Here is a 27,875-nt window from a genome sequence, read left to right as displayed (position 1 = left end):
ACTGGGAGCGGGTTGATCTGAACTTGAATAAATAAACTGACAAGTTGCGAAAGAAAATTGGGAGTCGAATGCTGGACGCAGTGCATGGCCATGGTTTTAGTAAAAGTTACAAGCACTCGAGGAGGTAATGTCTCGATAAAACAAACAGGTCAGCTGAAATTACGGGTGGCTGCAATATTCTAGTGCCGAGCACTTGATTAAACTAACGGTTGGGCCTACAGATCTAGTGGGAACCTCTGTTTACATCAATCAGGGGTGGGAAAAGAAATAAAACAAGCTTCCAGAGCACCTACAGATCTGGTGGAAAGAGGAAGAGCATTTCCACCGAGTCACTTTCTTTGTGATCCATCAACTCTTGTCCACGAATCAATCGGAGAGTAATGGCCGACCTTCTTCTCTCAGCCTTGCTACCGGTGGTGATGGAGAAGGCAGCCGACCATGTTCTCCAACAGTTTGGAGTGATGTGGGGCATCCATGAGAAGCTAGAAAAGCTGAAAAGACAGCTGTTGGCAATCCAGTCCAAACTTGGAGATGCAGAGGAGCGACAAGTCAAGGATGCGGCTGTGAAGAGCTGGTTGGCAGATCTGAAGGATGCAGCCTACGAAGCAGACGACATCCTGGATGAGTTCAATGTCGAAGCAATGCGGCGGAAGGCAGAGATTCGGATCGATATGACAAAAAAGGTGCGCAGCTTCTTTTCCCTTGGCAATCCAGTTTCGTTTCGCCTTAAGATGGGGCGAGAGTTGCATGCTATTGTTGAAAAAATAGAGAAACTAGTGGACGAGGGAAATAAATTTGGTTTCACCGTCGAAACCCAGCCCCAAAAGAGGGACAGGCCACAAACCCACTCCTATGTTGATGAGTCAGAGGTCATTGGTAGGGAGGAAGATAAAGAAAAAATAGTGAAGTTGTTACTTGATCATGATGACAACCAGAATGTTGCAGTCCTTCCCATAGTTGGGATGGGGGGTTTGGGTAAGACCACACTGGCCCAATTGATTTACAAAGATCAGAGGGTGGAGAAACATTTCCAGGCGCTGCTCATATGGGTGTGTGTGTCGGATGAGTTCGATGTTGCAAAACTTGCTAAAGCAATAATAGCTTCAGCCACGGGGGTTCAGTGCGAGCTATCAGACATGGAGTTGTTACAACGCCGCCTTCGAGAAGTTGTAAGTGGGAAGAGGTACTTGCTTGTATTAGATGACATTTGGAACGAGGATCAGGCAAAGTGGGATGAGCTAAAAACTTTACTAGCAACTGGTGGAGAAGGGAGTAGGATTGTTGTGACTACACGAAGTGAGCGGGCATCGTCGATAATGGGTACCCTCCGCACTTATCACCTACCGACTTTGATTGAGGATGATTCTTGGGCATTGTTTAGGAAGAGAGCATTTGCAGGGGGAGCAGAAGAGCCTCAAAATCTCGTAAGCATCGGCAAGGAGATTGTCAAGAAATGTGGTGGGTTGCCTCTGGCAGTGAAGACACTGGGGGGATTAATGCATTCCAAGAGCCAGGAAAGGGAGTGGTTGTCCGTGAGGGATAGCGAGATTTGGGGTCTGCAGGTCGGTGAACATGGGATCTTACCAGCACTAAGGTTGAGCTACAGTCATTTGCCTTCCCATTTAAAACAGTGCTTTGCTTTTTGTGCCATATTCCCGCAGGATTACGAGATGGAAAAGGATCTGGTGATTCAACTATGGATGGCCAACGGATTCATTCCATCCGATGGAAGAAAGGAGTTGGAGGACAACGGGCATGAGATTTTTAATGAGTTGGCTTGGAGATCTTTCTTTCAGGATATCAAGGAAGCCGAGGAGTACGGAGATCGCTCATACAGGCATGAACTTTATTCTGTAACAACATGCAAGATGCATGATCTCATGCACGATCTGGCACGATCCATTATGGGGAACGAATGCCTTAGCATACTGGACCCTGCCAGGTGGGAAGATATATCTCAGAAAACCCGTCACTTGTGTACATCTGAGAATTTTCAATTGAACATTCATAGGACACTGAATAATTATCCAAATATTCGCACTCTTCTGTCCTCGATAAAGGGATTCCATACTAGTATTACAGTGACTGCGGATTCGTCAAAGCCGAAGTCCTTGAGAGCATTGGATCTACATAATACTACTATCACACGACTGCCTATTGCAATTGCATATTTGGAACATCTGAGATACCTCGACCTCTCTGGTACTTTTATAACAGCAATACCTGAAGCCGTCAGCATGCTGGTCAACCTACAGACTTTAAAGCTCTCTGACTGCGGGAATCTATGTAAGCTGCCCGAAGACATGAAAAATATGAGTAGCCTGAGGCATCTCTACATTGACAGATGTAGTCGTCTGAAGCAGCTGCCAGCAGGTATCGGGCAGTTGAGCAGCCTGCGAACATTGACCAAATACATCGTAGGCAATGATGCTGGAAGGCGTATCGGTGAGTTGACTAGCTTAAATCTCGACGGCCTTCTAGAGCTGTATAACCTAAGGAATGTGAGGGATGCAGCAGATGCTAAAGAAGCTAATCTTAGTTCCAAACATAACCTTTGCTCATTAATATTATGCTGGGATTTGATTGAGTGGTATCCCCCATACTGCTATGCGGAAAGTGCCCATGAATGTTTCGAAGAAGATGTTTTGCTAGCAGAAAACGCTGAAGAGGTATTGGAAGCCCTTAGACCTCATGGTGGCTTAAAGCAGCTAACAGTATGGCGCTACGGGGGTGGCAGCTTTCCAACGTGGATGATGGATTCTCTATTGCTGCAAAATGTAGTTGAAATTCATCTGGGAGTCTGCACAGGATGCCAACATCTCCCGCCTTTGTGGCAGCTACCTTTTCTTAAATTTCTCTACATGATTAAGATGGATAGCATCAAGTACATCTGCAGCAGCACCATCTATGGCAATGCAAGTGATGGCACAGTGCGAGCATTCCCCTCATTGAAAAGACTGGTGTTGCATACGATGCAGAGCTTGGAGAAGTGGTCAGAGTTTGAAGGAACTACAGAGGTCACGTTGGTTTTCCCTCACCTTGCTGAGCTTAAGATCATTGATTGCCCAAATTTGATGACGGTGCCAGGGTTACCATCTCTCAAAAGTTTTGAAATGGAAGGAACTAATAAGCAGTTGGGCTTGATCTGTAGTCTGACGACACTCTCTTCCCTTAGCATTGGTGTCTATAAAACGAGCAATGGTACAGAGTCGCCTCCTCTTGCTGATCAGAAGAAAATGTCTTTCAGGTATTTCAGATCTCTTGAAAATTTAGCTATAACTGCATCAGAGGATCTGGCACCATTGCTGGAGGAGGAGGAGGAGATGAGAGGGCTGAGCTCGTCCCTGCATTATTTGGAGATTACACACTGCAATTGGTTTTTCTCACCATCACAGCAGTCATCATCACCTTTGGCATTTTGGAAGAACCTTAGTTCTCTCTTATCTTTGAGGATCGATTATTGTGATGATCTAGTCTATTGGCCGGAGGCAGAGTTCTGTGGCTTGAAATCGCTGAAGAAGATAAGTATCTATGGTTGCAACAAGTTGGTTGGTCCGTCACCTTTGCCATTATCCTCGTCATCATCAGGGGATGGAGAGCTCCTACCAAACTTGGAAGAGCTGGATATTGTACATTGTGATGGTCTACTGGAATTGCCCAAGTTACCTGCTTCCCTCAGATCACTCTATGTTGGCTACTGTCCCATATTAAATTCCTTGACAGAGGGCTTGCGACATGCCACTTCTCTTGAGAGTGTCCATATTTCAGGTTGCCCAAGCCTAAATTCTCTGCCGATAGACCTGGGGCAGCTAACAGCACTCAAGATGATGTATATCAGCGAGCTTCCTGACTTGAAATCTTTGCCACAAGGGCTGGGACAACTCGCTGCACTCAAGGTTCTGACCATCAACCATTGCAGCAAATTGTCATCTCTGCCAGAAGGTATGCAGGGCCTCACTGCCCTTCAGCGTCTGTTTATTAGCCATTGCCCTCAGCTTTCATCACTCCCAGAAGGCCTACAACGACGACTCCCCAGCCTTCAGTATCTGGCCATTGAAGGGTGCCCCGACCTCGAGAGGCAGTGTAAGAGAGGAGGACCATATTGGCACCTTGTCTCGTGCATTCCCTATACCGAAATATTATCTGAGAGGAGGAGCAACTTCAGCACATTCCTTCCTTCCTTTTCTTGCTTTAGAAGACCATCTACAGTTTAATGTCATCCCAATTCTTTTGAGGTACAATCCCATCTCTCTCTCTCTCAAATGAAATAGAAATTAGTGAGTACAATTACTTATGTTCCCTCACATTCTCATTCCTGCTGAGGGAATCTAGTGGCAAGTTTTCGATCAGTTTGTTCGTGCTCGCTAAAGCAGTTCCTATAGGTAATCAATGGCATCTTCCTGAGATGGTAGCCACACAACATTGTTCACATAAACTATTAGGAACCATTTCATGATTCTCACAAGTATTTTGCAGGGATAAGAGGTCAAGTGGGAGCTGGAGGGATACACAATAGAATTTTTCATTCAATTTTTCTCATTTTATTTTTCTCTTGCTATGTCAGATGAGCAACAAATTTAGCTTCAGGATGAATTAAGAGCGTTCATGGTACAAGCAGTTTTCTTGTCGATCATTTCAGCATTGAACTTCTTGCTATTCTAAATCCAGTAGCAGAAGAAATGACATACTATGCCTTGGATAAACTTTTCAAAGATTTCCAGACATTCAATGATCAAGTGGCTTCGTAGGAATCTCCTTGATAGATTTGTTTTGCTGTTGTTAGGTATTTAAAGGGACATTAGGAAGAGATAAGCTTAATTCCCTTTCAGAAGATGTCATTTGGCATGTAATGTTATGTTGATTGTTTTCTTTGAACCTTATTTTATTTCATGTCCTTTGATATATAAATATTGTATTCAAAAACTTTGGACAGTGCTTCTGCTTTATGTACCAAAAATAATTGAAAGATGGAGATGTTCATTAATTATTTGAACATCCACTTTGGGTGCTCTAACCATTTTAAAGTTGTATCATACAACAGCAATTTGATTGAGAATACTCCTCTCACTAGCATAATTTTCATGTTTGCTTTTATGAGAAAATGTTACTCGTGATGTTTTCCCACAAGCTTTGCCACTTCTCTGATTAATCTGGAAGGAGGAAAAAGAATGGAGTTAAAAGAGTATTTTCTTGGAAAAGGGCCTCCATGAAGGCATTGATGTTTTCTTGCCATTCTTTGGCATTTTTTCTGAGCAGTGAATTGGTAAGCTTCAAGAGAAAGAGAAGCTAAATTCCTTGTTGTTGTTACCTCTATTTCTGATCTTGGGCACATATACTAGATAGAGGATTCTAAAGGTAAAATCTAGAGTGTAGATTGTATGGCAATTCCTCTCTTTTTTGTGTCCTTTATATATTTCAAGAAATGTAGCTTCATTGCTCCCTAGGAGTTATTGCTATTTGGTCTATTTTCTTTAGGGATTGTTTCTATGCCTACACCTCTAATGCGTATAATTCAAATTATCACGCCCCCAACTCGAGATCGCGAGCTAGGGTTCGCGGCAACCGCTACATGTATATAGAAAACTCTCCCTACGAGCATGCAAGGCATCTATCTTATCATAATATCAAAATTAGACAGTGAAAATAATTTAATTAATAACTTTCAAATTCTAATTAAATAACAAAATTAAAAGTTTTACAAAACAAATAATATTTCAAAATCTTGCATCAACTCTAAAACAAATTCTAGTTTAAATAAAGATGTCAAAATTTTGTTTCTAATCGCTCTGCTATAATAAATTTCTGAGTCGAACTAATTCTTTGGATCTGTAAAAATAGTAATAAATTGTATAATGAGCTAAATAATTCAATAAATAATGAACACTTTAGCTAGATAAATCAAGTAATAAAATAATAATAATATACTAAAATTGAGCACACAAAATATATCGATTTAAAACCAAATTGATATGCTATCCAGTTACTTCAAATTTCGAATCTTATTTTATAAATCAATTATTCTTTCAAATCATCAAATTCAACTCGACAGCAATGAGCTATGACCATATAGGAGTAGAGAGCATGAAAGAATGGTTTGTTCTATCCACTTGATACCTCCTGAAAATTTCTGATCCTTGGCGACTACGGAAGTACAGGCTGAAGAAAACAGAGCCCAAAAAAAGTCTTTTTGCTTTTTTCTTTTCCCATTTATTTCCTAACTCTTGGATTCTGTTTGATCGGTACCTACAGTCCGTGATATTGTTTTATTTCAATATAGCCTTTTTGCTTTTATTTAACTTGTTATAATTTTTTGGGGTATTCGATTCCCTTCTTGTTCTTTTTGTTCCGAAAAAGATCGGATCTTTTTGTTTGTTTTCTAAAAGAGTGGTTTATTCCATCTACTGCGTACCGGCTTAAAATTTTTGATCCTAAGCGACTAAGGAGGTAGACAAAGAAGAAAACAGAGCCCAAAAAAAGGGTTTTTGCTGTTTTTTCTTTTCATTTATTTCCCACTCTTGGATTCTGTTTGAGGCTTTCTGGAATGATCGGTAGTGATATAGTTTTATTTCATTCAATCTGTTTCTATTTCTCTAAATTTTCTCATCTTTTACCTTAATGACATTTTATTTTGGGGAAAGAAAGGTGGGGAGGGAGAAAAATCCCTTTTTTACGTCTCCAAAATCATGAATTGGTAACGTAAAACCATCCGGCCCAGGAATTTCAAACTAAGTTGTCTGAAGCCTAATAATCCAAGTTACCGTCCAATTGATGCTGCATTTTAATTTGAATTGAGTGATGAAGATGGTGGTGGTGGTGGTGGATGCAGGTAAGGAAGCGAGGGTGACGGTGAAGAAGGATTTTTCCTGCTTGTGGTGGTTCTGAAAGGGAATCTGCCAAAACTCTGATACCACTTGAAGGGTATCAAGCACTCTCAAAAAAAAACAATGAGTCCGGATCAACGACCGAACATACAGAAAATACAGATTCCACCCCAAAAAAAACGTTGGAGAGTGGATCACAAGATGCAAACATAGACCAAACAAAAAATCAAAGGAAAAACAATCACAGAGAGAACACAAGGATTTTACGTGGTTCACTAAACTTGGCTACGTCCCCAAATCTGGAACGCTGCCCAGAGAGATCTATTTGTCTTCTTGGAAGAACAGCCACTTACACCCCAGAACACCGGCTTAACTCCTGGAGAGATCTATTCGTCTTCTTTGGAAGAGCCGCCGCCTCCCAAAAGAAAAAAAAAACTTCAAGTCTCTCCCACGCTCTTCACCTCACCCTAGGTCTCCCAAAAAAAAACCTATTTATATATTTTCACTTCAAAGGAAAATACCCTCACCAAAAAACAGACTCAGAAAAGACACTCCTGGTCAAATTCTGCTTCCTGGGGTCGGCCTCGGATTTCTGGTCTTGGATTTCTGCAGCCTCGGCCTCTTCAGCAGCACGTAACCGCTTGTACGTAGCTCCGATTTTAGTGACGTCATGCTCTTTGTATCCGAGACATCCTTGAGTGCTGAAAGACATCCTAGATCCTTGAGTCTTAGCTCAAAGAAAACTTGCCAAGCATGGGGCTAGACTTCGCCCCCCCCCCCAACAATCTCCCCCTCCAGACTCATGGGAGGAAGAGACCCACTGCACGTCTTCTTCAAGCCATGCCCACGAGCTTAGAACAGAGCTCGTGCTTCTCTCGAGTCACCATCTTAGTAGTCATATCTGCCGGATTTTTACTTATGTCAATTTTCTTGATAATCATCTCCCCCTCTTCAAGCACTTCTCGGATCCAGTGATATTGCTATATGCTTGGTCTTCAGGTGGTACGAGGGGTTCTTGCATAGATCAATTGCACTTTGAGCATCACAATGCAACACAAAAGTCTCCTGCTTTATCTCCAATTCAAGAAGAAACCACTTCAACCAGAGAACACTACAACAAATATGAGTTTTGCCGACTCTTTTTTCCCGACGCTAGGGGAAAGCGTCGGGAAAGTTTGGCTCAGCTCCAGCCTTTGCCGACGCTTTCTGCTAGCGTCGGTAAAGGTTTACATACAACGACGCTTTTAAGCGTCGGTAAAAGATAAAGGGACGACGACGCATAAAAGCGTCGTTAGAAAACATCAAACCCTCCAGCAGTTCGCCCAGCCCCCTCTCCTCCATCGAGAGCCGACTTCCCACCTCCATCGAGAGCCGGTGCTTCCCCGCTGCCGTCTTCCTCCTTCCGTTCGCCCAGCCCCCTCTCCTCCATTTTCTATCGGTCGATGCCCTACTTGTGCGCGCGCCGACTTCCCACCTCCATCGCGAGCCGGTGCTTCCCCGCTGCCGTCTTCCTCCTTCTCCTCTGAGGTAAGCCTCCTCCTCCTCCTCCTCCTCCTCCTGCTGCTCGTCCTCCTCCTCCTCCTCCTGCTGCTGCTGCTCGTCCTCCTCCTCCTCCTCCTGCTGCTGCTGCTCGTCCTCCTCCTCCTCCTCCTCCTGCTGCCCATCCTCTCTCGGTCGATGCCCTAGCTGCGCGCCGACATCAATCCTCCATCCCGAGCCCTAGCTACTCGGCCACCGTCGACCTCGCCGTCGTCTGACGTAAGTGATCCTAGTATCCTCAACCATGTATTTATTTTAAGCCTTGCGATTTTCCTCTCTGGTATGTAATATATTAAAGTCTGAGGATTTGAAGCATGGGTTTAAACTGTGGTCACGTTCATTTAGTCTTCTTCCTATTGTTTAGGATCAGATCTTTATTCGCCATGGGCATAAACTGCGGGACAATTTACAAAATATGATTAGGTCTCCTTCCGTGCTCTCTCTGTCAATTTAGGTTTTGTGGTAGATAGTTTCAGCCAAGAGCTACCTACCTTAGAAATTTGTTATGAATTAAAGGTTCAGCGGCAAGCCAGTAGCTAGGCTAAGTAAATTGTTTGAAGCTTGTATAGAATTTCAAGATTTTTCTAGCAGTGTACCATTTGAACTTGTTGTAACGAGGAAAAGCTTCATTAGGCTTTTCTATTCATGAAACTCCCTTCCAAGAGACACAACGAGGAGGTAGAAATGGTTCTAGAGGAAATATATGGTTCTAGAGGAAATGATCTTCTACAGGAAGTGGCTATTTGGAAGAGAGTCGGTGTAGCTTGTTGAAGATGTTCTCATTGCAAGTAGCTGCCATACTGAAGTCACTTCCAGAGCAAAATTGAGTAGCTCTAAAGCTAATGATAAAACAAGCTGAGAAGCTGATTTTGTTGTCAAAGAGCAGAGGTGCTAGCCACAACATGCTGTGCTACAGATTGTGGTCGTTGAGAAAAATAAATCGGCTTGTTAGTTTTTGGAGCAGAATGCTCAAATCCTCAAGAAACTTGACTATGTGATATCAGCTAGTTAAGAAAATATGGCTTGGTGAAGCCCTCTGAGTTCTCAAACTCAGGTTGGAAAGTTGTACCTATGTGTGAGGGATAGTGTTGGGCTGAAGGAGTCTATAATTCAATAAGTGAAGCTAGCCTCCTCTTAATAGGTAGGTGGCAAAATCACAGCTCTATGGTACTAGTCACATTTGTTATAAGGCTAAGGGGCAACCAAATCAATGGGAGCCACTACATCCAGCTCAAATGGACTATGCATCAAAAGCCATGAGCCGGGGGGCATTATTATTTCAGAAGATTTTGTAGACAATTTTATGAAGCTTGGAGTAGGGCAAGAGCATTTTCGATAATATTTTAATGGCCCAAAAGATTTTACATAACTTGCTGAAGGCTCCAAATAGAGGTGGTTATATGGCAATTAAGTAGATATGGAATGGTCTTATGAGATAGTAAGGTGGTTTTATTCTTCTATTGGTTTGAGACAAGGTTGCCAATTATCACTGTATTTGTTTATTATTTTTGCTGACGCATTATCGAAGATGCTTAGGGTGGTCGTGTTGGCTAACTCTCTATCTGTCTATCGCCCTGCTAGTTCAAGTTTATATATTTCCTATCTTTTCTTTGAGGATGATCGTGTTTTGTTTGCCCATGCTACTCCAAACAATGCCGCGGTGCTAGCAGATATTATTGATGTTTAAGTTTTTGGATAGCATGTTAATTTGGAGAAATCTTCTACTAGATTCAACCCGAAGGTTTGTACTTTATCAAGACAATGGATTAAGAATTATTGGCATATTCAGGAATCTAATGGTACTTGGAATTATTTGGGGTCCCTAGCTCTGGAAAGTTTGTCTTTAGCAAATTGTCAAGGGTTGGTTCAGCAGCTTATGAAGAGGTTAGAGCGTTGGAAGTGGAGAGCTTTATCTATGATAGGTAGAGTGATATTGATTAAATCTATTCTTACATCTCTTCCTATTTATTTGATGTCGAACTATGTTATGCTCAAAGGTAATCTGTTGGAATTGGAAGGAATTATTAGAAATTTTTTTTGTGGTGCATCAAAGGTATCAAGAAGAGCGCACTTGCTATCCTGGGAGTTTGTTTGCCACTCTGTTAGTAATGGAGGTTTAGGAATTTCTTTCTAGATTGTAAGAAGTGAGGTATTAATGGCTAAACATGCTGCAAGGCTAATGTTGATAGTAGATGGTTTGTTGATTTCATTCATGAGAGTGAAACATGGAGACATTTTATTGCTATGACTTTCTAGTACAACATGGATTACACATTTTGAATTATTGTGACATTTGTCCCAGTGTTGAAAATTCTATCTCTCATGTTATTCTGAATTATAGAATGGTTAGAAAGGTTTGGAAAGAGGCCCCTCTTACTGATGCAGCTAATATATCATTATTTTCTATGGATTATTTTATTCAAAGAATTAAAGAAAAATCTTTTAGAAGCAACCAAAGGTATGACGCCAACTTTGATGTTTTATATTGCTTATTAGTTTTGGTTGGCAAGGAATGATGATGCCTCCATGGCAATGGAACTTTATGTAGTATAAATTTATCATTTAACCAAATATTGATTCTTTTTTGTGCATACCAGGTAACAATATGCCCCGAGGGAGACGATTTAGAGATGTGGAGTTCCAGCATTCTCAGGTGGGATCTACTTCTGATCAGTCCCTACAGTCCCAGCAGCCATGTGAGCATCAGCAGCACGAGTCAGGATCTCAGCGCGAGCCTCCTGCTGATTGCCCGGAGGATGAGCTCCGGATCCAGGGTAATTCAATAAAATATTTCATATTTTATGTTCATATTTGTCTTCAACTTTTTAAGACATATTTTATTTAATTTTAATAGATGGACAAGGGACGGTGAGGACGAGACGGGGACCCACTCAAGCAAAGGATGTGTGGAAGCTTCCTCCGGGTGAGAAGACATCATCCGATGCAACGAATTGGGGCAGCCTATCAATAGAGCTGGAAGTCTACTATCAAGCTTTTTAGGATCGGTTGCACGCAAGGGTCAGCTGTGTCCGCTCAACTATACGAAGTGGAATGACATGCTTCCTTCGTATAAGGTTGAGCTTCTTAAACTTATAGAGGTAATGAATTGAATTTATTCTTTTTAATTCGACACCTTCTGTATGTTAATTTGCTTTGTACCATAATTTTATTTTAGAGGTTTAATATTATTATAACATTCTGTATCTTGTTGTAGGGTAAGTTTGTACTCCCTCCAGAGAGCCATGATTGGGTGCTAAAGTCCCTCAACCGCAAATGGAAAGAATATAAAGCAAAATTGAAGACGGACTTCAAGCGCGAGGGTATGACAGAGGAGGAGGTTGCTCGTGTGACTCCTCCTGATGTATACCCTCAGCAGTGGAGGGAGCTTGTTCACTACTGGTTTTCTGAAAGAGGACAGGTCATGTATATTGTTTCAATATCTTCTATTATCTTTATTACTAATATAGATTGCAAATATATACATTGAATCATATTATACTGTGTGCTTTTATTTTGGCAGACATATTCTAATATTGGTAGAGCTGCACGAGCATCTCAAGCAGTTCCTCATACTTCAGGCTCGAAGAGTTATGCGAGACGTAGAAATGAATTCGTAAGTTCTTTTGAAACTATTTGAAACTTTACTAACATATAGCACGTATCATGATATATAGTTTGCCCATATACTTTCCGTATGTGTAGATAGTAGAGCATGGAAGGGAGCCTGGTGAGGTAGAGTTTTATAAGATGACCCACACTCACCGAGATGGCACCTTTGTCCGGGACGAGTCGAGAGATATAGTTGTATATATTCATTTTTTATTTGATCATAATTATTTTATTAATTTTACTTCCTTTAAATTATTAATGTGACTGTTTATTTTTTTGAGAGAGATATAGGAAAGAGCTACAAATCTCATTTCAGAGCGCGTCGGGGAGTCATCATCATCCGACGCGGCCAGTCGCGTCGAGGCTCAGGTCTATGCAGAATTGATGGGCCCAGAACGTTATGGACGCGTGAGGGGTTATGGTATCGAAGTTACCCCCACTTAGCTGTCTGCAGTGAGCCGATATACCCAAGATGCCAGACAAGGTACTAGCACTGCAGAGGTTTGTAGTTTGAAGACAGAGATGGCACAGATAAAGCAGTCATATGAGACAAGGATAGAGGAGATGAGGCAGAGTCATATGACTGATATGGCGGAGTTGAAACAAAGCCAAGAGTTGAAGATACAATCTTTGCAGGACCAGCTTGACCATATTTCATCCTTTTTGCAGAGATTTGCTCCTCCGGTACATAACTAAATCTATTTGAATATTTTATGTAATTATAATGTATTCTTGTATGAGCGTGATGACTTTCGTTTTTTTAGTTTCTAAAATATTTTTTTTTCTTGTAGGTTGATGATACTTCATCTACTCGTAGAGATGATGATGCCGACCCTTGATACATATTGTAGATTGTGTACTTAGGAATTTGACTTATATGTTTTTAAAATTTTGGAGATTCCTTTGATTAATCTTGTATGATGATAATGAGATCTTTTTTGAGCAACATGATAAGTAGAATCTATCAAAACCTATGTGCCTTCTTCCGCTTTCCTTCATTGTTAGAATGGAATGCAACATCCATTCATTTGCTTTTCTAATTAATTGCTGTGAGTTCATTTTGAATCAAATTTTATTCTATGAGCAGGTCACTTGACAGCTAGGAGTGATGTCTCCAGCTTCGGGGTTGTCCTTCTTGAGCTCTTAACAGGACGCCGGTCTGTGGACAAGATATTCTATATTTTCTGATTGTATCAATCTTTTTTCTGAATGGAACAGGCATGGAGGCAGGGCTTATGCTTTGTGATTGCCAGCTTGTCCCAGGATCACTACAGATTGGCATTTATGGACGACTTTGTAAGTACGGATCACTTGATACCATTTTCAAATTAGGAATTTGTTTGTCCTATGTTATTTTTTTTAGAGTAAATTCTGAGCACTCATCTTTTTCATGTCTTCATTCTTTTTTATCTGGGGTGTTACAGGAACCTTCTAGTCATGTGGTTGATTCTACTAAATCTGACAATGACAATGATGAGGTTGCAGCCATGGCAAAGTCCTTAAAGGTGTGGTGCCTTTGTTCCTGGCAACCTTCATCTAGTAATTATATTAATGTTTGTGATATTACTCTGGTAGTAGTAAGCATTAGGATGTGCTCAATTTTATTTCCCAATCTTTGCTGGAAAGCGAGATTATAAGAAAGCATAACAAAAAAAGCAGTCCATTCAAACCAAGAGCATAGCATCAATTGTATTGCCTGATGTAGGCCCAGTAATTGTGCCACTATGGGATCGAATATTTGAATTATGACTAATCTTCATTGAGATTTTTTAGGGGAAAAAACATCATTTTAAACATGTACCTTCATTACAGAAAAGGTTTTTGACATTTTCATTTTCTGGATGTGCTGGGGCACATATTGTCATATATTTAAACTACAATGAGCTAAATTTTGGCATGCTTATCATATGATGTGTTTCACATACTTTCTATTGCAGAAGAAGGCAAAGGAGTTTAAGCAGCTGGAAGCCCATGAAAATGTCAATGCTGAGTCATATATTGTCAATGCAAAGACTGCAACGCTGATGAGGGTTATTAATAGGAACTGGCAATTGACAGGTTACTGGTTTGACCGGGGGAAAACACATGGTAGATTGTGTACTTAGGAATTTGACTTGTATGTTTTTAGAATGTTTTTGAAGTACAATGTAATCAAATATGATAATATGAATGTAATCAAAATTCTTGTTTGTGACTCATATTTTGTTATATATGTGATTCAGTGTATTTGTTTCTATTGTTTTGTAAGAATTTAATGTACACAGAGTATTTAAAAATTACTTTTACAAATTTTTTTTTTTAAAAAAATTTAATGCCGACGCTTATAAGCGTCGGGAAAAGCAACAGGAATTACACCTAATGGCACGCCTTTAACGACGCTTTTAAGCGTCGGCATAAACCAACCCTTCTCCCCGACGCTTATAAGCGTCGGAGTCTGATAGAAGAAACGACGCTTAAAAGCGTCTGGAAAAGCAAGCCTTTAACGACGCTTTTAAGCGTCGGCCTAAGCCCGTAGTAACCAACCCTTCTCTCCGAAGTCTGATAGAAGAAACGACGCTTAAAAGCGTCGGGAAAAGCAACCATTCTCGCCGACGCTTATAAGCGTCAGAGTATGATAAAAGGAACGACGCTTAAAAGCGTCGGCATAGACCAACGACGCTTTTTTAACGCGTCGGGCTAAACCCGACCCACGCCCACCTGCCCGACGGCTGAGCCACGCTTTGCGAAGCGTGGGCTGGGAATTCGCCGACGCTTATAAGCGTCGGTAAAGACAAAAAAAAGCGCCGGGAGTTATTCCTTCTTTTGTAGTGGAAGTTCCTTGCCAGCCTCATTCACGGCAATATACTCAGCCTCGGTTGTAGATAGTGCCACACACTTCTGCAATTTCGACTGCCATGACACAGCTCCCCTTGACAAAGTGAAAACATAACCAGAAGTTGACCGCTTCCTATCAAGATCACCTGCCATGTCTGCATCTGTATATCCTTGTAAAATTGGATTGTCATTGCCAAAGCATAATTTGAGATCTGAAGTCCCCCTCAAGTATCGAAGTATCCACTTCACAACCTCCCAGTGATCTCTGCCTGGATTTGTCGTATACTTGCTCACCACGCCCACAGCATGAGCAATATCTGGCTTAGTGCACAACATGGCATACATAAGGCTCCCCACGGCTGAGGCATATGGAATTGACAACATCTCTTTTCTGCCTTCCTCTGAATCCGATGACATACTGGAACAAAGTTTAAAGTGACCCGCCAGAGGAGTACTTACTGGTTTTGCATTCTTCATACCAAATCTTTCAAGTATCTTATCAACATAAGTACTCTGAGACAACCATAGTCTTCTACCCTTCTGATCTCTCTCGATCTTCATGCCAAGAATATGCCGAGCTGAACCCAAGTCCTCCATGTCAAAGGCTTTGAATAAATCTCTTTTCAATGCCCTGATCAAATCTGCATCCTAGCCAACGATCAACATGTCGTCCACCTAAAGTAGAAGCACTATGAATCTCCCACCGGTAAAACTCTTTCGATAGACACAATGATCTGCAGCTGTACGAGTGTATCCCTGACTCGTCATAAAGGAATCAAACCTTTTGTACCATTGTCGAGGAGCTTGCTTCAGGCCGTACAAGCTCTTCTTCAACCTGCAAACCATATGTTCTTTGCTTTTCACCTCGAAGCCCTCTGGTTGCTTCATATAGATCTCCTCCTCAAGCTCCCCATGAAGAAATGCGGTCTTGTCATCGAGTTGCTCAATCTCTAAGTCCATCCAAGCCGCCATCGCCAATACCACCTAGATTAATGTCATCTTCACCACTGGAGAAAAAATCTCGGTGAAATCAATACCTTCTTTCTGCTCAAAACCTTTGACCACAAGTCGCGCCTTGTACTTCGCAACTTCTCTAGTATTGTCCCGTTTGAGCTTGAATACCCACTTGTTGTGCAAAACTCTCTTTTCCCTAGGAGCCTTGACAATCTCATAAGTGTTATTCTTCTTCAAAGAATCCATTTCTTCTTCCATGGCCTTCAGCCATTTTTTCTTCTCTTTATCACAAAGAGCCTCTTTGAAGTTCTCTGGCTCCCCCTCTTCTGTAAGCAAAGCATAATCCTCTGAATTATACTTTCTTGACGGTATAGGCACTCTAGTGGACCTCCGGAGTTGAGGCATTTTCGGAGGTGGGAGCTCTGTATCCTGCCCGGTAGATTCATCACGTACCGGAGTTTCATCACCACCAGCTGGATCCCCGACCACTGGTTCTTCATGAGCCTCTCCTTCTCCCCCCTCTGGAAGCTGGGGGGAGGAGATAGGGATATCTTCATCATGTGAACTTCTACTAGTATTCGGCTTCATATTCTTCTGGATGTCGGCGATAGTCTCGTCTTCAAAGAACACTACATCCCGACTTCTCACAATTTTCTTGGCTTTGGGGTCGTACAAGCGGTAGCCGAATTCTTCATCCCCATAGCCTACAAACACGCACGGTGTGCCTCGATCATCAAGTTTTGACCTGTTCTCCTTTGGGACATGCACATATGCTTTGTAGCCAAAGACTCTAAGATGGGCATAGGAAACCTCCTTCTTCAACCAAATACTCTCTGGAATATCCCCCTTCAAAGCAACTGAGGGAGACCGGTTGACAATATAGGAAGCAGTTAGCACTGCCTCCCCCCAAAAAGTTTTTGGAAGCTTTGACCTGAATAGCATCGCCCGAGCTTTCTCCATCAATGTGCGGCTCATCCTCTCCGCCAACCCGTTGTGCTGAGGGGTGCGGGGAACAGTCTTCTCATGCCTGATGCCATACTGAGCACAGTAGCTCTCGAACTCATGGGAAATATATTCCCCTCCATTATCACTACGGAGACACTTGAGTTTCTTCTTAGTTTCACGCTCTACTTTCACATGAAACTTGCAAAAGGCTTCAAATACATCAAACTTGTTCTTCAAAATATAAACCCATACCTTCCGTGATGAATCATCGATGAAAGTAAGGAAGTAGCGGCACCCACCGAGTGTAGGAACATTGAGTGGCCCGCATACATCAGTATAGATAAGCTCCAAGAGCTCTTTCTTCCTCTCTGAGTGTTCTGTGAAGGACACTCTATGTTGCTTTCCTGCCAAGCATGCCTCACAAGAGCGAAATGCCATTGATCCAGCATTCAAGGGAATGGAGTTATTCTGACAGAGTAATTTCATCCCCTTCTCGCTCATGTGGCCAAGTCTCTGGTGCCATAATTTAGGAGTAGCTTCAAGTGCATTTATTGACGCATCCTGAGCTACTATCTCCACATATGTTTTGTACAAGGTACAACATGCTTTGCCTCTAGCCACTATCATAGAGCCTTTGCTCAGCTTCCATGCACCCTGCCCAAACATACTCACATAGCCATCTTTATCAAGAGCCAACCCTGAAATCAAGTTTAGACGGAGATCGGGGACAAGTCTGACATCCTTCAGAATTAAGGTGCAGCCAACATCGGTCTTCATGCATATATCACCAATCCCAGAGGTTTTCACCACACTGCTATTTTCCATCCTAACATTACCGAAGTCACCGGTTCTATAGCTTGTGAAGAAATCCTTTCTCGGAGTTACATGATATGATGCTGCGGTGTCCACCACCCATTCGACCTTGTCGCCTGAGGTATGAAGGCACTCTGATTCGTCTACAAAGACTACAATGCCGTCATCCTCTGTAACAGCCGCTGATGTGCCTTCATCCTTCTGCTTCACCTTCCCCTCCTTTAAGTCCTTTTTGAATTCATAACAGTTCTTCTTCATGTGGCCATCCTGATTACAATACCAGCATTGATACTTGGACTTTCCTTTCGACTTGGACTGAGCCTTAGACTTCCCTCTACCATGGGGCTTCCATCTCTGACTTCTTCCACAATGCTCGTTCACTAGGGCTTGCGGATGCTCCTCACCGTTAGCCATCCTTCGAGATTCTTCATTGAGCAAGACACTATGTACAACTGGTACCGTCAAACTTCCATCTGGAGTCGAGTTGCTGATTGATACCACCAAGGTATCCCAACTACTTGGGAGAGAACTCAGCAACAAGCTAGCTTGAACTTCCTCCTCAAATATTGTTTTCATGACTGCCAACTAGTTTACGATACTCTGGAAGGCATTCAAGTGTTCTGCCATTGAAGATCCATCTCTGTACTTCAAGTTCACAAGCTTGCGAATTAACAGAGTCTTGTTTTCCACGGTCTTCCGCTCGTACCTTTCATGCAGCTTCTACCACATCTCATATGCCGAAGTGATTCCTGAAACATGAGGACATATGCTCACATCGAGTCATTTTCGGATCATCCCGCAGGTTTTCCGATTCAACACCCTCCACTGTTCAGAATCCATATTATCCTTAACATCACTATCTCTCAGGATAGGATGATACAGATCCATGCAGTAGAGTATATCCTCCATCTTCTCCTTCCAAATCAGCCACGAGTTCATGCCGGTGAAACAGAACATCCCTGTATCCTTGTTGTTGTTTCCAGCATCCATCTCGAGATCTAGATCCAGCAAAAGACAATAACTGGTTCTCCAATCACTTGAACCTTAGGCTTTGATACCACTTGAAAGGGAATCTGCCAAACTCTGATACCACTTGAAGGGTATCAAGCACTCTCAAAAAAAAACGATGAGTCCGGATCAACGACCGAACATACAGAAAATATAGATTCCACCCCAAAAAAAATGTTGGAGAGTGGAACACAAGATGCAAACATAGACCAAACAAAAAACCAAAGGAAAAACAATCACAGAGAGAACACAAGGATTTTACGTGGTTCACCAAACTTGGCTATGTCCACAAATCTGGAACACTGCCCAGAGAGATCTATTCGTCTTCTTGGAAGAACAGCCACTTACACCCCAGAACACCGGCTTAACTCCTGGAGAGATCTATTCGTCTTCTTTGAAAGAGCCGCCGCCTCCCAAAAGAAAAAAAAAACTTCAAGTCTCTCTCACGCTCTTCACCTCACCCTAGGTCTCCCAAAAAAAACCTATTTATATATTTTCACTTCAAAGGAAAATACCCTCACCAAAAAACAGACTCAGAAAAGACACTCTTGGTCAAATTCTGCTTCCTGGGGTCGGCCTCGGATTTCTGGTCTCGGATTTCTGCAGCCTCGGCCTCTTCAGCAGCACGTAACCATTTGTACGTAGCTCCGATTTCAGTGCCGTTTGCGCCATTGGATCCCTGACGTCATGCTCTTTAGATCCGAGACATCCTTGAGTGCTGAAAGACATCCTAGATCCTTGAGTCTTAGCTCAAAGCAAACTTGCCGAGCATGGGGCTGGACATCGCCACCCCTCCCCCCCTCCCCCCCCCCCCAAACAATAAAGAAAGGTGGGGAGGGAGAAAAATCCCTTTTTTACGTCTCCAAAATCATGAATTGGTAACGTAAAACCATCCAGCCCAGGAATTTCAAACTAAGCTGTCTGAAGCCTAATAATCCAAGTTACCGTCCAATTGATGCGGCATTTTAATTTGAATTGAGTGATGAAGATGGTGGTGGTGGTGGATGAAGGTAAGGAAGCGAGGGTGACGGTGAAGAAGGATTTTCCCTGCTTGTGGTGGTTCGATAGCTGAAAAGAACACTGCTGGCAATCCGGTCCATACATGGAGATGCAGAGGAGCGGCAAGTCATGGATGCGGCTGTCAAGAGCTGGTTGGCAGAACTGAAGGATGCAGCCTACAAAGCAGACGACATACTGGATGAGCTCAATGTCGAAGCAATGCGGCGGAAGGCAGATATTCAGATCGATATGACGAACAAGGTGCGCAGCTTCTTTTCTCTTGGCAATCCAGTTTGGTTTCGCCTTAAGATGGGGCGAGAGTTGCATGCTATTGTTGAAAAAATAAATTATTAATTAAATAAATTTTTAGGATTTGCTTTGATATGATCTGTAGCTTTGCATGTCTGTACGGTCCACCATACAGACATGCGGGGTCTGTTGCTCTCCAGATTCGGGGTGCGACACTCTTTTTGAAAACTCCGTCTTCAAGACCCCCGCAGGGACTCTGTTAAAAAAAATATTCCTTTTCTTGTTGGATGATAAAGAAATGCAACGGCAAACTTGAGCTTGACTAAAGCAATGCCGATCAATTGACAGTCCTAACTGTATGCATGAGACAGATAATTGCTTTTGATTGAAGATTACCAATTAGAAGTGTCCGTTCATAACCAGATGGTGAGAGACAAGATTTGAGGGGGTTATTACAAAAGGATGGTGGATGTGTCCCATCTATTAGGGTGGCCAGCAATTTGAGCATCGCGACCACTCGTTGCCGATCGCAGGTGCACAGGCAGACCAAGTCTACATACTGCATGGCTTCATGAGGGAGAAGCCCAGCCATGAAGAAGGGGAGGAGGTGGGAGTGAGTACTCTCCATCAACAACATCACCTGCTCTGCAAAAACGGACGAGGTATCATTCTCTTCTCCAATTCAGGTTCTTTCCGCAGCCTCTAGCATTGGCAAGAGCTCCTTTTCTTCCTCCTTGAAGTGTTGCTTAGAAAAGATCACCAATAACAAATAATATGGGCCCGTATTAAGAGTTTCCCCTTTTAATTTCTTTAAATTGGTAAATACATATTTATATTTGAGTGCACTCCTTTTTTCTTCCATGTCCTGGAGATACTAAAACCAGCAGGGTGCATCCACCATAGTAGTTAACTTGTGGCTCCAGAGGCCCTCTGACCATATGCAGTTGTACCGAAGTGGAAGGCTGGAAATTACAATCTTATACTTCGTCCCAAGTGTTAAAGGAATGATTCAGGACACCATCAAATGAAAGAAGTTTAGATAACTGGAAATTTGAAGAAGAAAGAGATTTAGATTCCTTTTTTGCCTATGATTCTATGCAAAAGTTTATAAAATATTTGCCCTTTTTTGTTATCCCCAAATTAATCATCTTTGCCTGTTTATTGCATTCACACATAAAGTAAATATAGAAGAAGCGGTATCTAACATAGGAGTTGCAGCAATTAAATTGAAAATGGTACGGACCACGTTTCCAATACAAATTCAAGGAGAAATCGATTTCTAGATGTTGCTTTAATTGCCACCTTGGTTTGACTGTCATTCAGTGCCAGTTGCCTGTTGAGTAAAAGTTTTTTATTCCAAAGTCCTCAATGCTTATGGCAATTTAATCATTAGCCTCTCTCCCTTATTCGAAAGTGTACAATAAAAGATACAAGTGCATGCGAAAAATCTCACCAAGACCAGAAATTAAATGAGACATGGCCAGCCCCAAAATCAGCAAGCTAATGAATAAAGCTACAAAAAGATAAGGGGTGAGAAATCTATTTTGCCTAAACAGTTCTCATCGAAATGTTCATGACTGAAAGTTCCTACCAGCTAACTTCCCAAAGTTTGGAGACATGTGTGTAATGATGTGAATGTAAAGGCCCACATTTTATTGGGCTTGGGGTACCAACCCATGAGAAGGGGGAGGGAGACTCCCGATCGGGTCTTCTCCCTCCCCTGTTTCAAACCCATCTTCCCCCTCCCGAATCCACCGAAAAAAAAAAAAAATAGAGGAAAAAGGGGGATCAAACCTTACCTAAATTGAATCAGTCTCCATCTATAAAAGACCTCTTTCCCCTCTTCCTAGGGCATCAACCAAGAGCCCTTCAAAAGACAAAAAAAAGGAAAACAAAAATAGGGGGGATCTGTGAGAAGCTTGGATTGTTCGCCGTCGGGCTTCCGGAGAAGCTCGCCGGAGGCAAGGTGAGCACCCTCTCCTCCTTCTCCTTTGTCTTTGGACCATTATTTCTTTGGAAATACAGCCGGTAAGCCGCCGGATTGATGGAGAAACCGAACCTCTATTCGGTCTTTTTCCCCCTTTCGTTTGGCCAACATCGCCGGGAGTGGCACATGGCCGGCCGTCGCCGGGCGTGGCGCGTGGCCGGCACCATGTTGGGGCCGTCGACCGCTGGGCTCATTGGCTGGGCGGCTACTGCCGCTGGGCATGCCCATGGGGAGAAGATAAAAAGAATCAGAGAGAGAGAGAGAGGGGGGGAGAGCCACTCAATTCTCTCCTCTTTTGCCCTTCTCTCTTCTCTCTCTAGTTGGGGTTCTCTCTCCAAGCTTGGATTTGGGGAGATCATTATTTTGAGGGTTCTAGGTTGTCATATATTTTGGATAATTTTAATGATGACCTGATTCTGTAGGGGAACAATCTGTTGGACGAGAGGATGCTGAGCGGAATTTTGCACATCCCGGTTCATAGATCGCCGTGAGGGCGGGTGATTAGTCTGTCTGAGTTTTTCAACAAAAGATAAGAATCCTTGTACACCAATCCTGCATGATATAAATATTTTTGCACCATATATGTATGATATGCTATGATCCAGACAAATCAAAAATAGTTTTATATTAAATTATATTTTGATCGTGTTGGCTTATGATTGATATTATGATGGACGCGTGTATGCATATAACCTGTACCTGCATAATTGGTTTTATGGATGTGGTGCTATAGACTAACCTTGTTATTATTGGTTGCCCTGTCACTGGCTAGAAACGTGGCTGTGATTAGTCTATAGTTATAAATAAAAAGGGATTGATGTGTGGATGTAAAATTGATTAAACAAACATGGACTTTGGGCCGTCTCGTTACTATTGGTTTGCCCGTCACAGGCTCTAAGTGTGACAATATTGGTTTGTCCGTCACAGGCTCTAAGTGTGACAATATTGGTTTGTCCGTTACAGGCTCTAAGTGTAACACTATTGCTTTGCCCGTCATAGGCTCTAAGTGTGACAATATTGGTTTGCCCGTCACAGGTTCTAAGTGTGACAGTATTGGTTTGCCCCGTCACGGGCTGGAAACGTGACCGGAATTGGACCCAAAGTCAGAAAGATAATTGATCCGGATCAAGTTTAAAAGGAATGGAATTGAAAGCATTGAAAATATTAATGAAGATATTTGAGATATTGCATGACATATCACTCTTGAGTGGCTGGATTTCTATTGATATTTGATTTACATATTTATACCGATCATTCGAGTTTTTGCTAGCCAGTATATGATTTCATGATATGTGCATCGATTTGTCATGGTTTTCAAATTCATATTATTATTGTATTGGTACCGATGTGTAGGGATTCTTACTGGACTGTAAAGCTCACCCCCCTTCTTCTTTCTCTTTTCAAAGTTGCAGGATGCATAGACATGGATGGGATGAGCGCGGAGCGCGAGTATCAAAGTCATTAGCTTGTTAGTTAGTTTATCTTTCTTTGATGTCGATGAGCATTTGAAGATCTTGTAATCGAACCAAATTGATTATCTAGATATGTTGGATTTGTCTATTTGAATTAATTAATTAATTATGGATTTATTGGATTTTTATTCATCTTAGACCTTGCATGATCTTCAGGGCATTGCTCTAAGGCTCATGCGGCCGGTCGCATACCGGACCTGGGTGTTGGGTTCGGGGCGTGACAGAGTTGTATTAGAGCTTAAGGTTAAGGTATCCTAGGGTTTAGATTCAGGTGAGTGTGAGTGGGGAATTATGATAGGAAAACTATCAGAGCCTTGATTTATAATCACCTGAGATTGTAACAGGAATGATATTGTAATCTAAGGTTTAAGACCACTAGGGACTGTGGCCTTAGTGGCATTAGAGTTTGAGGTTTAAGATCATAAGGGATAGTGACAAAATTGGAATCTGAGCATATGTTTAAGACCACTAGGGACTGTGACAGAAATATATTATAACTTAAGGTTATGATCACTTGGAACATGAAAATTAAATTCAATGCTTAAGGTGTAAGATTACTGGGCATTGTGATAAAATGTATACATCGGGTTTGGTTTTCGATGAGTGTGGAAGGAAAGTATAAATTGTCTTTGATCATGATAAGAGAGGTTTGACCTAAGATAACTGTAGGAAGGTCAACAATGGCATATCGGTTATACCATGTTCAGATATTATTTAAATGACCTGAAAGTTCAAACTTGATATGGGTTTTGATGTGACCGTACTTTTGGTTTTGCTACTAATTATTAGAGTGGGATTTGTACGTAGATCTTCCATAGTATTGGAGTGAGCTAAGAAGATTTCATAATATTGAAAGGAATGTTCTTCGAAGTTGAATATGTATGTGGATTATATCTGGTATTGGCATGTTGGATATTGCAAATAGGTCTATTTCCTATTGATGTATTTGATTATTTTGAGGCCATAGAGTATGCATATTGACGGAGGAATTCTAACTGTTTGAATTCTCATGTTTGGATTGGGCTACTGAATTTTACTTATAATTGTAGAAGACTATTTGATGTGTTAATTTAAAACTCAAGCCTAGGTCTAAGATTTGAGCAAGGATCTTTTGTCATTGTTGATGAAGCCACTAATAAATGTCATATTGAGTAGAGACTTCAGTCATGAGATGCTTATATGAATTACATATATAGCGTTGCTGATGGATGTTAAGATTCTTGGTTAAGAAAGATCTGGAGATCGATAGAGTTAATTTCTAATCATACTGTATTGGCTCAATGACTTCTAACCTATTGAATTTGAAGAGAATCTTTTTGAAAAGAAGATCAACGTAGATTGTCTAACCGAATTGCTGAAGAAATCCAAGGTTAACTTATTTTAGATTAAATCTAGATATTTTGAATTCTAAAACGGTTGTGAAGATCATGTAGTGACCTTAAACTTGATTAATGGCTTGAGGGTTAGTTATGGTTAGAATACTTACACAAATTGAGGGCAGAGAGATCTGGAGGTTCTGCTCAATTAAAATTTTGAAATTTGGATTTTCTTTCTCCTAGTGCAAAGCGATATTTCGGTCATAAATCATTTAGAGGCTTTAGAGTATTTAATGAATTAAATCAGAGTGCGCAGCGGAAGTGTGGTGGTTTGAGTTATTTTGAAACTGGTTAAAGACATTAATATTTGATTTAAAAGGTATTACGATGGAATTCTTGAGTTAGTTTCTAGTAGAGGAGAATATTGTTGATTCCATGGATGATCTAGAGGTAGCTATGTAATTTTCACCAGTGGATTCTATTATTGACAACTTTTGGGAGAATCTTGGGCATCTTTAAATTTAGTGTTAACGCTTGATGATTCCTTGGTTGGTCTTAGACTTGGAATGTTTTAACATGGATCTCCTATTTGTTGGGATGATATGGGCGAGAGAAAATTATTAGACCTGGAGATGGTGCAATAGACCATAGATAAGGTACAAGTGATCAGAGAACGACTTTGTACAGCTTAGAGTCATCAAAAGAGTTATGCCGATAATAGAAGTGTTTGAAGTATGCCCTAGAAGCCAACGTGGCTGACACATATTTGTAATCTGGGGCACAAATTTGTAATTTGACTCTTATTAATAAATAAGATTGGGCAATTTGTTTTTCATTCATATTTGTATGTGTCCATAAATCGTCCAAGAAATTAATAGATGATGACACATATTCTCAAGAAGTTGAGAATTTGAGGCATGTGTCATTAGGGATTAATTTCTAAATGCTCCTGATCGATGGATCCATCACGAGGGACGGTGATCGATCCGCTGAGATTAGTGCATAGATCACTTACTCAGATGGACGAGTCTCGAGTCCACGGTGTAGAGACACTGTAGTGATTATACGAGTACTTGTTAGAGAACAAGGTACTGAGCGTGACCAAAGATAGTAATCACATGGATGTCTATCCACTCGTCAGTAACTACTTATGCTGCAGTTGTATGATTGGTCCTTTGACCTGCGATGCCTCAGCTATTCACTGTGAGATTGTTGTAGTTTAACGAGCATGTGAACTTGGGCCCTAGCCATTCGGGTCCTTGTAGTATGGATTGGCTACAGTAGGTTCATTTTGGAATAGGGTTGTATCTAGATGGGATCTATCGACCTTGATAGATTAGGAGTGATCCTATGTGATTTATGAGACTGAGTTCGATAAATTTCTGGCCAGGTATTTTGGAAAAAGAATTTTCCATATCTCAAACTGGAAGTCGTATAAATTTGACGTATGACGGACGATGGAGTTTGACGAGATATCCATAACCTCCGTTACGTCGGGATCCATGATAGAGGGGTTGTATCATACGCTAACTGTACCTAGAAGTTCAGACATTCCATTCTGCTGGGTTGCCACCACATACTGCTAGGTGTCACTAGTGGATTGTGAGACTCAAAGGCATTCACTTGGTGATCAGTGAACCCTGAGAGTAGAACTGAAATCGTTTCAGTCCACTGAATGGAGTTTCAGTGATATTGAGATGGAGATCTCAATATGTCTCACTACCAGTCAGAATAAAACCTATGGGGTCACATACATAGAGGATTTAATTAGTCAGACTATCATAATTGTGATTTGGAATCACAATAGAAATCAATCATCAATATGATTGGTGATTGAATTAACTACTAAGTGTTAGTAAGTTAATGGAAGAAGAATTAAGTGGAATTGATTGCAATTGGATTGCAATTGGGCTGATTTAATGAGCCAAATCAAATTAGGTTCGACCCAAATTGACTTGGGTTCATGATTGGATCAATTTGATTAAACCAAGATTTGTGCGGATTTTAAAGACCACATATCGTCGTAGGATGAATATGACTTAAGTCATGTTCACACTATGCGGACTTTAAAGTCCACATGGCGTCGTAGGATGCATGCTCCCAAATCAATTAATTCTCCTAATGAGATTAGGAATCCTAATGTGATTAGAAAATTAATCAATTGATTAAGTGGGCACATGTCATGCATCTATGAGCACAAGGATTGGACACTTGGCATTAATCCAATGGTGGGTTATAGTCCCATACTCCTAATAAGATTAGGAGAAGCCCTAAACCCAATCTATAAAAGGGTAGCAAGGGAGACATCATGAAAAAATTCTCTCCTCTTTCTCTCCACGCCTCCCTTTCTCTTTTCTTCTCCCTTCCCACGGCAGCAAGAGGCTTCCCCTCTTCTTCCCACGGCAGCAAGGGAGATCAAGTTCATCTTCTTCCAAGTGTTGGAAAGAAAGAAAGAAGAAGAACCTAGGAAGAGATCAATTCGTCCAAGGAAAGAAGGAGTTCTTTCCTCCACGCCCAAGCCCATTCTTCCTCCTTCTCCATGGCAGCAAGGGGGTCCTCTGCATCCTCTTCTTCCACGGCATCAAGGCAAGGAAGATCCACGCGCAAAGGTTTCTTCTTCCTTTTCCTCCGTTGCGAGTAAGATCAAAGAAGAAAGGATTCTTCTTCAAGGAGGTATGTTGCAGATTTCTTCCAATCTATTTGATAGTCATGAGAGGTCTTTGCAAGGAGCTAGCACTCCGGTAAGATCCTATCTCAGATGATTGGATCCTCGTGTGGATTCCTGTAGAGGTCGGACACATGTGCGGCTCAAACAGGAACCTAGAATAGATCATCAGGCTGCGATATTCTACACCTGCAGAATTTTTGAAGATGAGATCTTCAAGTCTAAAACTTCTGATTTTTATTTCAGTTTTATAAATCTTAATCAACCTTCCTCATATCCTAATCTTCCCCCTAATGAGTTCAAAGATCTTCTGGATTTGGATCTAGAAAATTTTTTGAATTCTACGATCCGAGGCACGTTCATACAATGAACGACGTTCCGTTCGAATTCCGCTGCGAACGTCGCATCGAACGGGGTGTAACTCAGCAGTGGTATCGGAGCCATGGTTCTAGGAAGCATGATTAGGACTTAAGGATTGATAACCGTGTTTTTAATCTGATTTTTAAAAGAATTATGCTTGCTGGATTTTCTGCGTACTGAAATTTCAGGCTGCCGAAATTTTCAGCATGCAGATTTTTATTTGCTATAATCTTGCAAATTGTTTTAGAATTGCAATTAGATTACAATATTTAAAATCAATTAACGCATGATCTAAAATTCAGAGAATAGCATAATAGGTTTAAA

The 27,875-nt window shown here is 41.6% G+C and overlaps 2 protein-coding genes across 2 annotated transcripts; both read left to right on the top strand.

Moving 5' to 3' along the window:
- Positions 1–247: 247 nt before the first annotated feature.
- On the top strand, positions 248–5,014 carry LOC113463165 (putative disease resistance protein RGA3). Its single transcript, XM_089928243.1, has one exon. It carries the CDS (start codon positions 381–383, stop codon positions 4,212–4,214), a length of 3,834 nt encoding a protein of 1,277 aa, XP_089784369.1. The 5' UTR covers positions 248–380; the 3' UTR covers positions 4,215–5,014.
- An 8,076-nt stretch (positions 5,015–13,090) lies between these two features.
- LOC149751029 (uncharacterized) lies at positions 13,091–14,074 on the top strand. Its single transcript, XM_089928251.1, has 3 exons — positions 13,091–13,265; positions 13,394–13,474; positions 13,907–14,074. The coding sequence occupies exons 1-3, from the start codon at positions 13,179–13,181 to the stop codon at positions 14,072–14,074; spliced, it is 336 nt and encodes a 111-aa protein (XP_089784377.1). The 5' UTR covers positions 13,091–13,178.
- Positions 14,075–27,875: the final 13,801 nt, after the last annotated feature.

Source organism: Phoenix dactylifera, chromosome 17 (genome assembly GCF_051530095.1).
Source record: "Phoenix dactylifera cultivar Ajwa chromosome 17, Ajwa_hap1_PhDact_Kaust_v1.1, whole genome shotgun sequence".
Lineage (NCBI taxonomy): Eukaryota > Viridiplantae > Streptophyta > Magnoliopsida > Arecales > Arecaceae > Phoenix > Phoenix dactylifera.
Note: the sequence above shows the minus strand (reverse complement) of the source record. Positions and strands in the feature narration are given on the sequence as shown.

Coding starts and splice junctions, on each gene's coding strand:
- LOC113463165 (XM_089928243.1), top strand. CDS start 381: ATGGCCGACCTTCTTCTCTCAGCCTTGCTACCGGTGGTGATGGAGAAG.
- LOC149751029 (XM_089928251.1), top strand. CDS start 13,179: ATGGAACAGGCATGGAGGCAGGGCTTATGCTTTGTGATTGCCAGCTTG. Junction 13,266..13,393: donor TGGCATTTATGGACGACTTT/GTAAGTACGGAT, acceptor GGGGTGTTACAG/GAACCTTCTAGTCATGTGGT. Junction 13,475..13,906: donor CCATGGCAAAGTCCTTAAAG/GTGTGGTGCCTT, acceptor TTTCTATTGCAG/AAGAAGGCAAAGGAGTTTAA.